Genomic DNA, 15,000 nt, shown 5'->3' on the forward strand with positions numbered 1-15,000 from the left:
ATCAGGTGAATAATTTTGAAAACATGGTATCACAAACTGAACTTTTGAAATGTTAATTTCTTAACACTCTCACGATGTTAGAAAGCATGAGCAGTAAGTTATCATGAATGTTCGTCTGGAAAATATAATTGTGTCAGTCAGGATTAATCTACTGTGTTGTACAATTTGTGAATTGGAAAAGTACATGTATATGTGTATGAATAAGAAAGAATTAAGTAATAGAAAACAAGATTTTATGACATAACACGGTATGTGCGTATGTGCAAATTATTGTTTTCATATCATCAAACCTGCCAGCTTGAAAAGTTTAAAATTCTTAGCTTTCAGAGGGAAGAAAAAGAAGTAACTATGATTAACTTTACAAATTAATATTTTAATCCTTAGCAATATTAAATGTGCCTTCAAAACGCTGAATATATGTTTTGTGGCACAAATCTCTTCTTTTTAACACATTGCAATGGATCAAAAATGTCTATTTATTTCCGCTGTTGAAGGCAATAATTCGTATTTTTATGAATTTTTCGTAGTAGTTGACAGGTCTGTATCACATGAATTATGATTTTTTTTTAAACATTTCATCGTCAAATATTTTTCACCGGAGAGAAAATCCTAAAACTCTAATAAAATCGAATCAACGCCTGATATTCATTATGAAAATTAATATATTGTAGCTTGCAACTTCGTCAGCATCGACTTCCATTCTATTATATGAGATAAGATTTTCATTTGCTTTTCCAGAACAATATGTTTCCGAAGACGCCAATCATATCTGAAAGCATACTTTCCTATGTGTATTAAAATAAAAATGGAAATGTTTTAAAAGTAAAGATACCGCCATCGGATTCCACAATCTAAAATTTCAGAAATTCGCTGTTTCCAAGGAAAATTAAAGAAAAACCTCCATTGTAAATAGCTTTCTTAATATTTTCCCCTCAAAATGATAAAAAAAAGAATGCTCTTGTTGAAATAGATTGTTTGTCTGTAACCAAACCCTCCTTTTCAACCAATATTGAGCTTTTTTTAGTGCAACATCTATTAAACGTCCTCAAAGCGCTTTACAAAGGGTCTGACCAACAGCAACACGTAACATGTAGAACGAGACAAAAGTTAGTGGATATTACAATGTTTTCCGACAAAGAAAACGCTGTTAACGACCAGGTTCTCATTATACACCTGAGTACTGTGAGAGAATGTGAGTAAATAGCCTTTGCCAAGGACTCAACTATGCGCCGAGCGAGGCTCGAACTCAGGAGCTTCCGATCCGAAACACTCGCATACCACTAGACCACATAGTCGCACAAGATTTGTGAAACCAAAGACGCAGAGCGGCATATTCAGTTCTGTATCGGGAACCAAAAAAAAAACCTCTTAGGTCTACGATATTTTTGTAGTAGAATTGGCAGGTCTGAATTGGATCTGGGGCGTTTTGTAACGGCGCACTCTAAAAGGACAAAGATTAGTCAAGGTATTGGATTATGAATAGTTGGATACACTTGATTGACCACTTCTCAGACGTAATCCACGGTGACGTCATACTAGACCCATAGTTCTACACATATTCGTTGCAAGGTAATAAAATTATGTGATCCACTCTCTCAAAACGTTATGTCGGGATGAATTGGATCTCGAGAAATGATTTTTAGATGACATAGCAGGAAATGGGAGCTTTGAATGTTTTGCAATGTGACAAAACTGACTTGTACATATAAAGTATTATGTGGGTCTGACATCCGAACCTAATTATGGGCCTAATCGAACATTATTGTTATGCGTCAATTTGTTCATATTCCCATTACAACAATGAGCCCATAATAAATTTGGCTATCAGACTTGCAAATATGTGCACGCCAGACAAATTTTGTCAACTCTCTACCATAACGAAAAGGAAATAAGCCCTAGGTTCATATTTGTAGCTATAAATTCAATTTTCGTCACCTAGTTTTGAGACGGGATGTCATAAAAATGAAAAAGGCGTTTTTGAACGATTATTATATAGTAAAATAAAGGGAAGAGAAATGACTCTTATTATAGATAGAGACAACACAAAATAAATAATGTTTGGGCCTATCTTATGTTGATTTTTATAGTTTTGATCTCGGTTTACATTTCATAACTCTCTCTCTCTCTCTCTCTCTCTCTCTCTCTCTCTCTCTCTCTCTCTCTCTCTCTCTCTCTCTCTTTCTTTCTTTCTTTCTTTGTCTTTGTCTTTGTTTTTGTCTCTCTCTCTCTCTCTCTCTCTCTCTCTCTCTATATATATATATATATATATATATATATATATATATATGTCCCTCTCTATCTCTCTCCTTCTCTTTCACGTACACACGCGCGCGCGCACACACACACACACACACACACACACACAAAACATGTGCGCGCGCGTGTATTTTCACCTATAATGATTTAACAATAATGCAAATGTAATATAATATATTTCCTTTTCTTGTTTAATTGAAGAAGGCTAAAGGCTGAACGTTGTTTACTTTGTGTTGTATCTTTTATAAGAGTCAAGACCCCACCACCCAGCAGGAATCTATCCCTGCCTCCAGTCTAAGGCCACCCAAAGTATGAGACCTTTAGAATTAAGACAATCAGATTGCAACCATTACTAAGAATATAGTAATAAATTACAACGAAAAGGTGAAAATGAAAAAAGCTTCGGATATAAAAAGTGCTTTGTTCGGTTTCCACCCGAAGCTTTTCCAATTTTACCTTTCCATTAATATTATATTTACGAGTTTTATTATTATTATTATTATTATTATTATTATTATTATTATTATTATTATTATTATTATTATTATTATTATTATTATTATTATTATCATTATTATTATTATTTTTTGTTTTGTTTTGTTTTGTTTTATTGGTTGGGGTTTTTGTTTATTTTGTGTTTGTTTTTGTTTTGTTTTGTTTTTTTTTTGGGGGGGGGGTTGTTGGGTTTTTTTGGGTTTTTTTTTTTTTTTTTTTTTGGGGGGGGGTTTTTTTTTTGGTTTTTTTTTTTTTGGTTTTTGCTTGTTTTTAATGGTTTTACGGCGCTTGCGACACATTCAGATCATTTCATTGCCAGAAAATGGGATACACTAAAATTACAAGTAAAGGTACCCAAGCAAAATTAAGACTAGGGGGGCTGGTTCATATAGGGAACAGAGCACACGATCAGTGTACTTAGTTTGAGATCACCCAGAAGCGTTATCCAGACACCAGCATGGGATCCCACTCAAATGTTGACAAGATATGTTCAAAACAAAAAATATAACTATCAGAACATAGCTTAGAGATTATTTAAAAGGAAAAAATATCGCCTCCCAAAACTAACATTATACATTTGATTATTGTTCTCTCAGCCAAGGACTCCGACAAGGGCCAGGACAAAACCAAGTAAACTCATTCCAAGACAAAGACAGAAATTACCTCGGAAAACATACAGCGGGATAGAAGGCACAGCAAGCGACCTACTGTTTGTTTTTGTTTTTAAGAGTTTTACGGCGCTTGCAACACATTTAGGTCATATCAGCGCCAGTAAAAAGGAAGAAAATTGATAGTAAAAAGTTCTAGAATTACAATTTAAGCATCCAATAAAAGTAAAAGGTAAGACAAAGAGGAATTTAGTTCAAATAGGAAACAGATGTAGATTTCAAGAGCACACTATCAGTGTACTTAGTTTGAGATGACCTAAATGTCTCATCCTGACACCAACACAAGTCCCCACTAAGAGGAATGCACTCAAATGTTTACAAATCACATATACTATGTAAATAAAACTAAAACATAATACCGTGCATTACAGAAATATCTCTCAAAACTAACTATACATCTGACTATTTCCCTCCCAGCCCTCCCACTATTTCCCCTCAAGCATTTTCATCCCAAGACAAAGATACAGGGAGATAGAAGACAGTAAGTGCCTCCCTGCCCACCATGGGAGGTCAGGAACCCCACCCGGAAGCGACCTACTGGCTACTATGGGAGGTCAGAAGATCCCACCCATCCCCACCGCTCTATAATAGTACAGTATTAATTATACAGAGAGATGATTTTCCAAGAGGGAAATATGACTTCCACAGAACGCACTCACACCTCATCAGTTTGTTTCCCTCAGAAGTCAATCAACCAACAACAAAAAACAAAAAAAAAAGAAAGAAAGAAAGAAAGAAAGAAAGAAAATGATTGTTATTATATTTTTATTTGCACAAAATTATTTACAAGGTCATTGTATAAAAGTAAACAATGATTGAGCATGTTAAAGAATCTGACAATGTCTGGCCCATAAAACAAATTTTTCAAGAGTTCAACATCGTAAAATGGTATTCTAATGCCTAACATATCTAAAATATTATGGTGTAAATTTGAATAATTTTCAAATGTAACTTGATATTCTAGACGTCTAAGTACACTTTGGAATGAATTGCCTTCCTTTAAAGTTTGCATTAGATTGCACATCGATGGTCGGTGGATCAAAAACTCTGCGCATCATGTTTTATTTAATTTTGGACGGATCAGACCTCTCAATCGGGACTTGTTTAGTTTAGGATTTTACGGCGTTTGAAACACATTTAGGTCATATCAGCACCGGTAAAAAGGAAGAAAATTGGACTATGAAAATATTTTAGATGTACAATAAAAAGGACTTGAGGAAAAAAGGGAAGTGGTTCAAATGGGGAACAGATGTAGATCCCAAGAGCACACCATCAATCTACTTAGTTTGAGATCACCTAAATAAATGTTTCACCCATACACCAGCCCAAGATCCTACTCAAATGCTTACATTATAAATTCAAAATAACAAACAGAATACATAACAGAGAGATGATTTACAAGGAAAAAAATATCTCCCTAAACAATAACTATGCATTTGACTGTTTCCCTCCCAGTCAAGCACTACCACCAGGGCCAGGGCAAAACCAAGTAATCTTATTCCGAGACAAAGACAGAAAGCAAATTGGAAAACAGATATAGGGGTATAGAAAACACAGTAAGTGCCACCCTGCCGACTATGGGAGGCCAGGAACCCCACCCAGCAAACGGGACTTCAGAGTTTTGATCCGCCTTACATCGACATGTTCTTTACCTAATTTGTGATTTTAAAAAAGCTCACACACAAGACCATGTTTTATCTATTTTGTGTTTTTGTTTTAGTTTGTCCTTTTTTATAGTGGATATAGTAAAGCATTTAACTATTCAATTATTGCATGGATAATATTGGTAATATTCATTTTGGCAAATTCACCTTGCGGGATTATTTAGATTCCCATTAACAAGCCGGTGCTTTAGGTAATTGCATCAGGAAAATGGTGTAAAAACGCATTTATAACTTACTTCTTATGGGCGAATGAAGAACACACTTAATTAGCACCATTGACAGGTAATAGTTAATTAGGCACATTTAAAATGCACTGAGTGTTTGGAGTATCAAAAAGAAAAAGAATCAGTACACGATTTTTAAAAAGACTGATATGAACGGTACATGTAAATTGCATAAATAAAAAGTTCATATAAAAATACATGTAAAAAGTGCATTAATACTGTTGTAAATGGAATACAGTGGGATCCGCATTAATTCAACACCCTTAAAATCAACTTCTGTTTAAAGTCAACGCCTCTTTTTGTTCCAAAATACCCTGTTCTTTATCTAAGCAAACAAATCGTTCTGGTCCAACGGCGTTGACTTTAGTAGGATTCCACTGTAGATGGGTGCTGATTTGTAACTAAAATTACAAATTAACTGCAGCTTCAATTTGATATGAAACGAAAAACAACATTTCAAAATTAAAAAGTTTGGCTTTGAAAATTGTGACCCACCGCCTCAAAACGTATAATGTCGAGGTGGTTTCGATGTTATGAATTGAATTTAAGGTCAAAGATTTCAGACATGGTTTTTTTTTAAAGTGTTTTGTGTTTCAAGTAGAATAAGTACTACTTCAAAACGGACCCAAAAACAAATAGAATTTCCCATTTCAAGTTATTTTAACATTAAAATCGCTTTGGCATCTGGATTACCTAACATAATACCGTTTTGAAGCCAGTGGTCACATACAGTCATGTTGAAATTATTTTCAAAATGGCATGGCTTTAAAAAAAATGTTTTTGTTAAAATTGTTTTAAAATAATGTTGAATTTCAAAATCCGTGTTTAAACAATTTATGAAAAGGTAAGACTCCATTTTCTGAGTTTAAACTGAAAAAAAGTGTTCGTTCCGCATTAAAACGTCTTTTAGGAAAATAAGATTTCCAGATGAGATTTACAATTTTAAGGGAATTTAAATATCCCAAATTTAAATAATACGGTAGATAAGGGATTACAAATATCGAGACCCAAGTTATCAATAACGAAACAAGCGTCCACAATCCAAATGAGCAAGTTTATGTAAAGTAATGACTAGATAATATTAAGATGTTTTCAATCTCTTGAACCGTGATTAGAAATTTAAGAATAGTAATCTAAGAGCAGGTTATATAATGTGTACTTGTAAGACAACAGAACCCTGAAAAGTTTTTAATTAGTTTTTACAACCTGATTTTTGATACAAGAAAGACAATTAACTTTGATCTCTAAGGGTAGTCTAGCTCTAATCCTGTCCTTTTTTTAAGCGGTCTAATTTTGCCAAAAATAATATTTCGCACTATCCATGTAATAAACTAGCGTTACGACTTGATTTTTTTTTTTATTTATATTAGATTTTTTCTAGACTATAATATAATTAGATATAAAAAACATCACAGCTATTTACAATGACAAATTTGTAAAGAAAGAAAATAAAATGCTTAAAACATAATATCCTATTAACTATATTTACTATGCTAATCAACTTTTAGCTTTTAAATGAAGTTAAAATATTCTAACCTATTTGATTCTATTCTTTATAACGAGCACTGATGTTTATTAAAGTGGACCTAGCAAGAGATTACGGTACCTGGCAAAATGGTTTGCAAAGCGGTTTGAATATAAATTATCCTTATTTTCAGTTTGATTTATGTGGCATCAAAAGTTTTAAATTGATTGATTCAGAGTGATGAGGGAAATTAGGTATGTTCAAACTCTCTAGAAAAATAAATGAAATGGATGGAAAAGAAAGGAAAGGAAAGGGAAGGGAAGAAAGGGAAGGAATGAATGGAAAACCGGTAGAGAAAGGATAGAAAAGAGAAAGAGTAGGCAAAGAGGGGAGGAGGAGGAGAAAAAGGAGAAAGTGAGTGAGAAAAGAAAGAGAGAGAGAGAGAGGAGGAAGAAAGAGAGAGAGAAAGTAGAGAGAGAAAGAGAAAGAGGGAAGAGAAGAGAGAGAGAGAGAGGATGAGAGAGAAAGAGAGTGAGAGAGAAAGAGGAATGAGACAAGGAGGAAAAGAGAGAGGAAGGAGAAAAAAAAAGAGAGAGAGAGAGAGAGAGAGAGAGAGAAGAGGGAGAGAGAAGAGGGAGACAAAGAGGAAACAGAAAGACCTTAGTGACCGACTTCATTTTGCAGTATCTCTTTCACTACTTTTATAGTTTGAGTTATGAACTCTCATAAAAGGCAGTACATTCTTAGTCATTCTTTTATAATAATAATACAATAATACTCGGGACATTTTGGCATGCATCTCAAAAGTTAACGCACCAATAGTACCTAAATGCTTAAAGAAACATTTCCTATCTGTATAGGCACTTATAGTATGTATGACTGGAAAGGGAAAAAGGACGATATTGAAAGGCACAATTGATCACTTTTTTTTTCAAAAAATTGTATCATCTGCTTTACATGATATTTCGACTGAAATGGCATCTGAGATCTAGACGCATTTAAGATCTCTGATCTTTAAAGCCATCTTAGGTCTCTCAAGGTATTTGAAATCTCTCAGGGCATCCGAGATATCTAAAGGCATATGATATCGTTTAAAGCATCTGAGATCTCTAAATGCATCTGAGATTTCTAAAAGCATCTGAGATCTCTAAAGGTTTCTGAGATCTTTAAAAAACATCCGAGATCTCGAGGCAAATCAACAGCAATCGCAACAATCAATGACGGTTATAACATTTCATCATGACTAGTGGTTGCACATGCAATAAATAATTATTATGACTAGCATTTTGGACATTTATTGTCCAATTAAAGTGTACATTTTTACAGAATTTAATATTAAACTTATGACAGGTCCTTTTAAATTAAGTCATGATAAGACTTCTAAAAGAGGTCTTCTGGTCTGGGATTCAAACCGGAATCTCCCATTTAAAGGAGGACACGCCATAGATCCGCCCAATTAGATCTGGTTTCAGTTTTAAGTCCTTTTGTGCACATATGTGTAATATGCATTATTTAAAAGATGGTTCCTCCATTTCAGAGGTGATCGGGTTTGTTAAAGATAGTCTTTTTCACTAGAGAAAACAGTCCCTCCTTGTCTCTGGTAAGCCATTGACCGAGTCGCCTAATCGACTTGTCTGTGGTCCAATTCAATTTCAAATACTTATCTTAATTATTCCAAAATAACATGTCCGCAAATAACCATGAGCCAATGAGCACACGAATCTGAATAGACCTTTCAACCTGTAGGTCAGTCACCAAGTCACCCTATCCGCTGGTCCGTGATCCAATTTAATTTTAAATGCGTATCTATATTATTCCCATATGACGTGAAATGATAGCTATCAATTCAATGTCCGCAAATAACTATGAGCCAATCAGCATCTAAAACTAAATAGAAATTAGATCAGATTCCTACTTTTCTAAAACTAGAATATAATCTTAGCTAGAGAATAATATCTGGTACTCCCGATTTTATACCTACATGAAGATTGTAACAGAGCTAAGTTTAATACATACATTCTTTTTTCTTTCCCTACAAATCTATCTTTCTTATAGATTATCACCCAAGATTTTCTGTGTGAAATAATGAATAAGCTTCGATTCATGTGATTTTTTTCCCATAATCATGGCACTAATGTTGTGACAAAATTAACATTTTTGGGATATCATAATTTCACACAGACTAGAAGATATAATGTATTGTTTATGCTCCTTTAATTAAATCATTTGACACGTGAGAGAGTAAACTGTTGTATTATCATCTTTTAAATGATTATTCTTTATTGAAAAGAGATGTTTTCATTGTAATCAAATATTTATGTACGTTTGGTTTCAATTGTTTTTGTTTTCTGATTGTTTTGGGGTATTTTCAAGAGGTTTTCGTTTCGTTTGTGTACTTTGTTTTTGTTTTGTTTTTGTTTTTTGAGGGGGTTGTGTGTGTGTGTGTGTGTGTGTTTTGTTTTTGTTTTTTCTGGAGTGGTTTCTTTTTGGTCATTTTTTTTTTGTCTTTATGCTTAGTTTTCTTTTGTTTTGCTTAGTTTTTGTTTTATTTTTTTTGTCTCTTGTCTTCTGTTTTGTTTTTGTCTACTTTTTACTTGCTTTTATTTAATTTTTGGTGTGAGGTTGTTCAAAGCATTTTTATTTGCTCCGCTACTTTTCCATTTATTATTTTTTTGTTTGTTTGTTTTTTTTTTGGGGGGGGGGTTTTTTTTTTGTTGTTTTTTTTTTGTTGGTTTTTTTTTTGTTTGTTTGTTTTGTTTTGTTATTGTAGGAAGGGCTTTCCTAACAAGGAATAAAGGGAACGATTCCCTTTGTTTTTGTCTTGTTCCCAGTTTGTTGGGGAGTTTATTGGAAGGGTGGGTTTTTTTCTATTACCTGGGGTTTTGAGGGGGAGTTGGGGGGGGGGGGGGTAAACTTATGACAGAGGGTGGCATATTTATTTTGGAAATTTTATTCTTATCAAGTTTACTCTCTCATGATCCGTTTTGATTTGCATCTCGCTCTACAAGTCTGATACTCAATTTGTTTTGTTTGCTGTTTTGTTTGTTGTGAAGAGTTCTAACGGCATTCACGACAATTTCGACAGCTCAATTGGTAGAGCTAAGTCACCGAGATCGATCACGGGTGCAGTCGAGATTTTTTCTGACACCCCCCCCCCCCGCCCCTTTTATTCACCAAGTAGTGATTGGGTAGCTGGGTCTTTTAGAAAGTGCTTTGGGATAAACTAGCGTCCTATCAAAAGGGTAGCAAGCAATTGCTATTATCCGTTTCATTCTGTAGAAACCGGGGAAAACTCCGGTTCCATGATCCCAACGGCTCTGAAGAACTTGTTTTTCACGAGTCACGAGTCTCTCAGTTACAAATATAAAATAACCATCAAATCACAGCAGCGATGAAAATATACGCCCACAATAACAAAATTGTGTTTACTACCTTATCAGACTTGTAAATCAATATTATAGCAACTTGTACCAAGCTACATTGGCTCATATCACACGCAATTATATAATTCTTTACCACATATCTTTTGTTTTCCTTTCTATTGTTATAAATAGAAATAAATATAAATTTTCAACAGTAACAAGACTTTTTTTTTAATCGGGGTTTGAGATATTATATCAAACCCTGCTGCGGCAGTCGGTCGACAACCGAAATGGAAATCGCTTCCTTTTTTTCAGACTCTGGAATTCTTTGTCAAAGTGATATTTTTTCAGGTGGTCCATACAATCCTCACGTTGGTCGCAGCGAAAATGGACACCGCACTGGCGGCATGTGTATCTCTGGGGAGGGGAAGGGGGAGGGGATAAGTGACAAAATGTTAATGGATGACTATTGACAAAAAATTAAGGTGATAAGTCATACAGAACATACTTGTATCAAATTATGCATTGCATTAATTATGACATGAGTAGTAACCATTATTTGTCATTTCAAAAAAAACAATATTAAGCAATGAGAATAATTAAGTAAATGTCAAAGCTTTATTAGCGCACGGACTTTTTAGGATTGAAAAAGTTGCACTTAAATCGCTCCCATTTGAAATTCAGATCAAATTATTCTAAAGGTTCCACTTCATCTGTGATAAAAGCCTCGGGAATTTTTTTTTTTTTAAATTAGCGCTTTCAACACGTCCGTTTAGTGGATATTGTTTTGTTCTGTTCTTGCTTTTGGGGGATTTTTTTTTTGGGGGGGGGGGGTTGTTTTCATTGTTTATCCTATTATAAAAGCCTTATGACATTTTGTTAATACAAATGATATGGTCAATCTAGTTTTTTCAAGTATATTATCTCTTTCAGAGATGTTAATGAATAAGTGAAAAATACCAATTAATATGTATATATCTAAAAACTAAAATACCATTTAAGATGAATATAGCTTAAAACTAAAATACCAATTTATATGAATATATCTAAAAACTTACGTCTTTACTAATCTCTTTAATTGTTGTAATGTTGTGGGTCTTTAATATATGATTTGTGAGAGTCACCTTTTGGGAAAAGACTTTTCCGCACAGCTCGCACGGAAAGGGTCGAAGTACTGAAATTGAAAAAATAATGAAAGGCATTTTTTTAAAGTAAAGTTCAAAATCAATGATAAAATAAATGAAGGATTATATATGATCGAAAGATAAGTAAACAAAACATAAATAAATTGATTAATCAAATAAATGAATGAATAAGTGAATAAATATGTAAATAAAATAATAAATGAGTAAATAAATGGATAAATAAAAAATAAATAAATGAATGAATAAATAAATAAATTATTAAATAAATAGAAAAATAAAATAGTAATTAAAGTCATTTACAGAAGTCATGCTGCTGTTAGGTTAGGTTATTAAGGTCATATCAGCGCCAGTAAAAGGGAAGAAAATGGGATAGTAAAAAGTTCTAGAATTACAATTAAAGCACCCAAGAAAAGGTAAGACAAAGGGGAATTGGTTCAAATAAGAAATAGGTGTAGATTCCAAGAGCACACTATCAAAGTACTTAGTTTGAGATCACTAATTTTATTGGATTTGAAGGACTATTTAAAACACACACGCACACACACATACAGAGAGAGAGAGAGAGAGAGAGAGAGAGAGAGAGAGAGAGAGAGAGAGAGAGAGAGAGAACATGAACACACACACACACACACACACACACACGAACACAGTCCACAACAACAAAAACTTACACGTGTGTGTTGTCCCGTGTCTAGCCATGTCGGTCTGATCCGTCATCTGAGTACGACAAAAGGCACAAACCCATTTCTTGTCAGGTAAGTGGTTCTTGACATGGCGCCTCATCTTACCCAGGCTAGTCGCTGTAAAAGAGCACTGAGCACCAAGGGGATCGATGCATTTTTTCGTGAGGCATCGGTAGATTTTGCCTGTAGACGAGAAAACGCCAGATAAATTAATACAGTTTTCAAATGTAGTGAAATTAAAGAATACAATTAAGTTAAACTTGAGCGTTTTATATAGCGCAATATCCACTAAACGTGCTCAGGGAGCTTTACACAATGCAGGAATATCTCTTGGTCTCTTTTGGATTAGACAAAGTAGAACTCATGAATAATACTTAACCCTCTCCTTATCATCCATTTTCAAGTTTTTCTCCAAAACTTCACACCCAACTAACCCAAAAATATATTTTTAGCACTCAAACACAATAGCAGTAAGTTCTTGGGATACATAAATTCTTAAGCAAAACATGCTCACTGTTCATTTTCTTTAAATTTTATGATGTACAAAAGGAATTTTGAATCAGAAAATTGTGAATATTTTCCTATAGTTGGTTAATCATTGGGCCTGATTTGAGATAGCATCATATCCAAAAGCTAGCAAGCAATTTTACTGTCTATTTAACGTTACCGGAACATCTATAAATCCAAGCTCCATAGACTATGTGCGTTGCCTTATGAGAAACTACTACCATGTTTTTAAAATTATGTACACTTACCGTCCTTTTTCAACATCGTGTCAATAATGGAATTGTCGTCGATGGCTCTGAAATTTTCAAAAGCCAGACCTCCGTATGATGTAATAATTGTCCGAGAATCTCGATACAGACTGACCTGTGAGAATAAAGACATTTATATCATCAAAATATATTCCTTGATTGAATTTCGAGTATGGATTTGTCATCAAATTTGTTATCAGATTTGTTATCACACCCGCTCCTCTATTAAAAAAAAAAAAAAAGATTAATTTATTAGCCGGACACCGAATCCATCAAAATATGCGCTTTGAATCAATTGTTGATCAAAAACTCTCTTTAAATTAAAAACAAATTATTTATTTATCCACTGATCAACCATTTACTAAATCTATCAAAATATCGATGGTCGGCAGATCAAGCCTCGGAAGCCCGCCCCCCCCCCCCCCCCCAAAAAAAAAATAAAAAATAAAAAATTAAGACAAATAGAGAATCCACAAAAACAGATTTAGACCCCAATGAGGTCACTTAAAAGATCTATTTTTAAACCCTATAATAGTACATTACATAGAGATGATTTACAAGGGGAAAGAATACAGATATGATTCGTTGTTTCCAAGGGGAAAACCCCCCGAAAAAAATCACTTTAAATTGCTTTCGCACGTCCAAAAATGATCGAATATAGATATATAGATTATTTTAAGAAACTAGACGTTCATTTTCAACTAGATTTATTGAGTCAAAGAGGCGTATGCAGTTCTGTTACTGGACCCAAAAATTCTTATTTCTACTGATTTTGCGTTGTTTCTTTGAGCACTTATAACAGCAATGGCGGTGCACTACATTAACCTAAAAGTGACACAAGCCCAAGTGTCAGGCTATAGATAGAACGTAGATGACGTCACTCTGGTCTTTGATATTGTTTTTGCCATCCACGTTTATGAGTACTTCTCACTAAACTGTATGAACCAGACTATAAAAGTTCATGGTTACACATAGTTTTGTGTGTTGGTCCGTTATACTTCCGGATGGCAATGCTGTGAACTTCTTACCCAAGCGCATACTATCTATAAATTAACGAATGATTTGACAGACGATATGGCAAGACACAACAAAACACCCAGCCAAGAACTATTACCTGGAAGTACGTTTTCATCTGTGGGTAGAATCTGAGTCCAAACAGATTACTTCGAAGACTAACAGGGACAGGCGGCAAATTACTATTCTCAAAAAGAGTAAGTAGAGCGTCAATCATGTTTAACTGCTCCTGATGATTCTCAGGAATTTCCGGAACCTGGTAATTAAAAAAAAATCAAAAGTAAAATAAATATATCCATGTTTGTTTATATATATATATATATATATATATATATATATATATATGTGTGTGTGTGTGTGTGTGTGTGTGTGTGTGTGTGTTGTCATGGTAGTCTATTGTGTGTATGTGTGTGGTTATGGTATGCTATTATATGTGTGTGTGTGTGTGTGGTTATGATATGGTATTGTGTGTGTGTGTGTGTGTGTGGTTATCGTATGCTATTGTGTGTATATGTGTATGTGTGTGTGCGTGTACTGTCTGTCTCTGAATATGCTGTATGGGTGGGACATTTGACTAAATACATTATTGATACTTATTGAAAGAACGTGTGGAAGATATGCCGTGGAATCAAAGGAGACAAGAAGGAGGCCCAAAAAAAGATGGTAGAAAGTGATAGGGTGAAATAAGAGAAATAATAGGATGATAGAGAAATAAAGAGAGAGAGAGAGAGAGAGAGAGAGAGAGAGAGAGAGAGAGAGAGAGAGAGAGAGAGAGAGAGAGAGAGAGAGAAAATAAAAGTGAGGGGGCGGGGGAGAAGAATGGTGCTCAAATCCAAGGGAAGCAAATGCATTATAATTTGTACTAATCATAAAATTAATGTCAGTCGCCTCCCTTGTCCACAGCTGATATTATTATTGTACACTCACCTTATATTTTCCTTGGGCATCGCAAAAGATGCGTTTCTGGGGGACGTCCATGAATGTGACGATTGTCTCCGTCATCTCATGTCCCCAAAGTGGGGGTCTATCTCTAGATTTCTTCTTTTTCGGTGCCTGATCAGCAGGTACATGCTCGTTGTTTTCTTCATTTGAAGAAGATGTCAATGAATTTCTTAGTCTCCTCTTGGTTTTCTGGCCTTTCGCGGGGGACACGGGAATTAAAGACGACTGGCTGTAGCCCTGAAAATATCGAGTTTTCAAAAAATGCAACCAGTGTCGTTCCACTTTTCACATCTGGGAACTAGCAAATAATCTTTAAATTCTTTTGGG

General features: G+C 34.4%; 2 protein-coding genes across 2 annotated transcripts in view; both read right to left on the reverse strand.

The window, feature by feature from the left end:
- Positions 1 to 174, reverse strand: part of LOC144971986 (uncharacterized) — a 14,927-nt gene extending 14,753 nt beyond the window's left edge. The window contains exon 1 of the mRNA XM_078913068.1: positions 1 to 174. This exon is cut by the window's left edge and continues 162 nt beyond it. The gene's annotated coding sequence lies outside the window, so the exon portion shown is untranslated.
- Positions 175 to 9,370: 9,196 nt separating this feature from the next.
- LOC144970389 (uncharacterized) overlaps positions 9,371 to 15,000 on the reverse strand; it is a 67,557-nt gene continuing 61,927 nt past the window's right edge. Inside the window, exons 5-10 of the mRNA XM_078909969.1 lie at positions 14,659 to 14,910; positions 13,832 to 13,987; positions 12,718 to 12,832; positions 11,951 to 12,145; positions 11,193 to 11,308; positions 9,371 to 10,551 (exon numbers count right to left, since the gene is read on the reverse strand). Coding sequence (XP_078766095.1) covers positions 10,390 to 10,551; positions 11,193 to 11,308; positions 11,951 to 12,145; positions 12,718 to 12,832; positions 13,832 to 13,987; positions 14,659 to 14,910 — 996 coding nt within the window. The 3' untranslated portion in view covers positions 9,371 to 10,389. The remainder of the gene's footprint in view (positions 10,552 to 11,192; positions 11,309 to 11,950; positions 12,146 to 12,717; positions 12,833 to 13,831; positions 13,988 to 14,658; positions 14,911 to 15,000) is intronic.

The sequence above is a fragment of the Berghia stephanieae genome, chromosome 4 (assembly GCF_034508935.2).
Source record: "Berghia stephanieae isolate SIO BIC M18660-M18661 chromosome 4, UCSD_Bste_1.3, whole genome shotgun sequence".
Classification (NCBI taxonomy): Eukaryota; Metazoa; Mollusca; class Gastropoda; order Nudibranchia; family Aeolidiidae; genus Berghia; species Berghia stephanieae.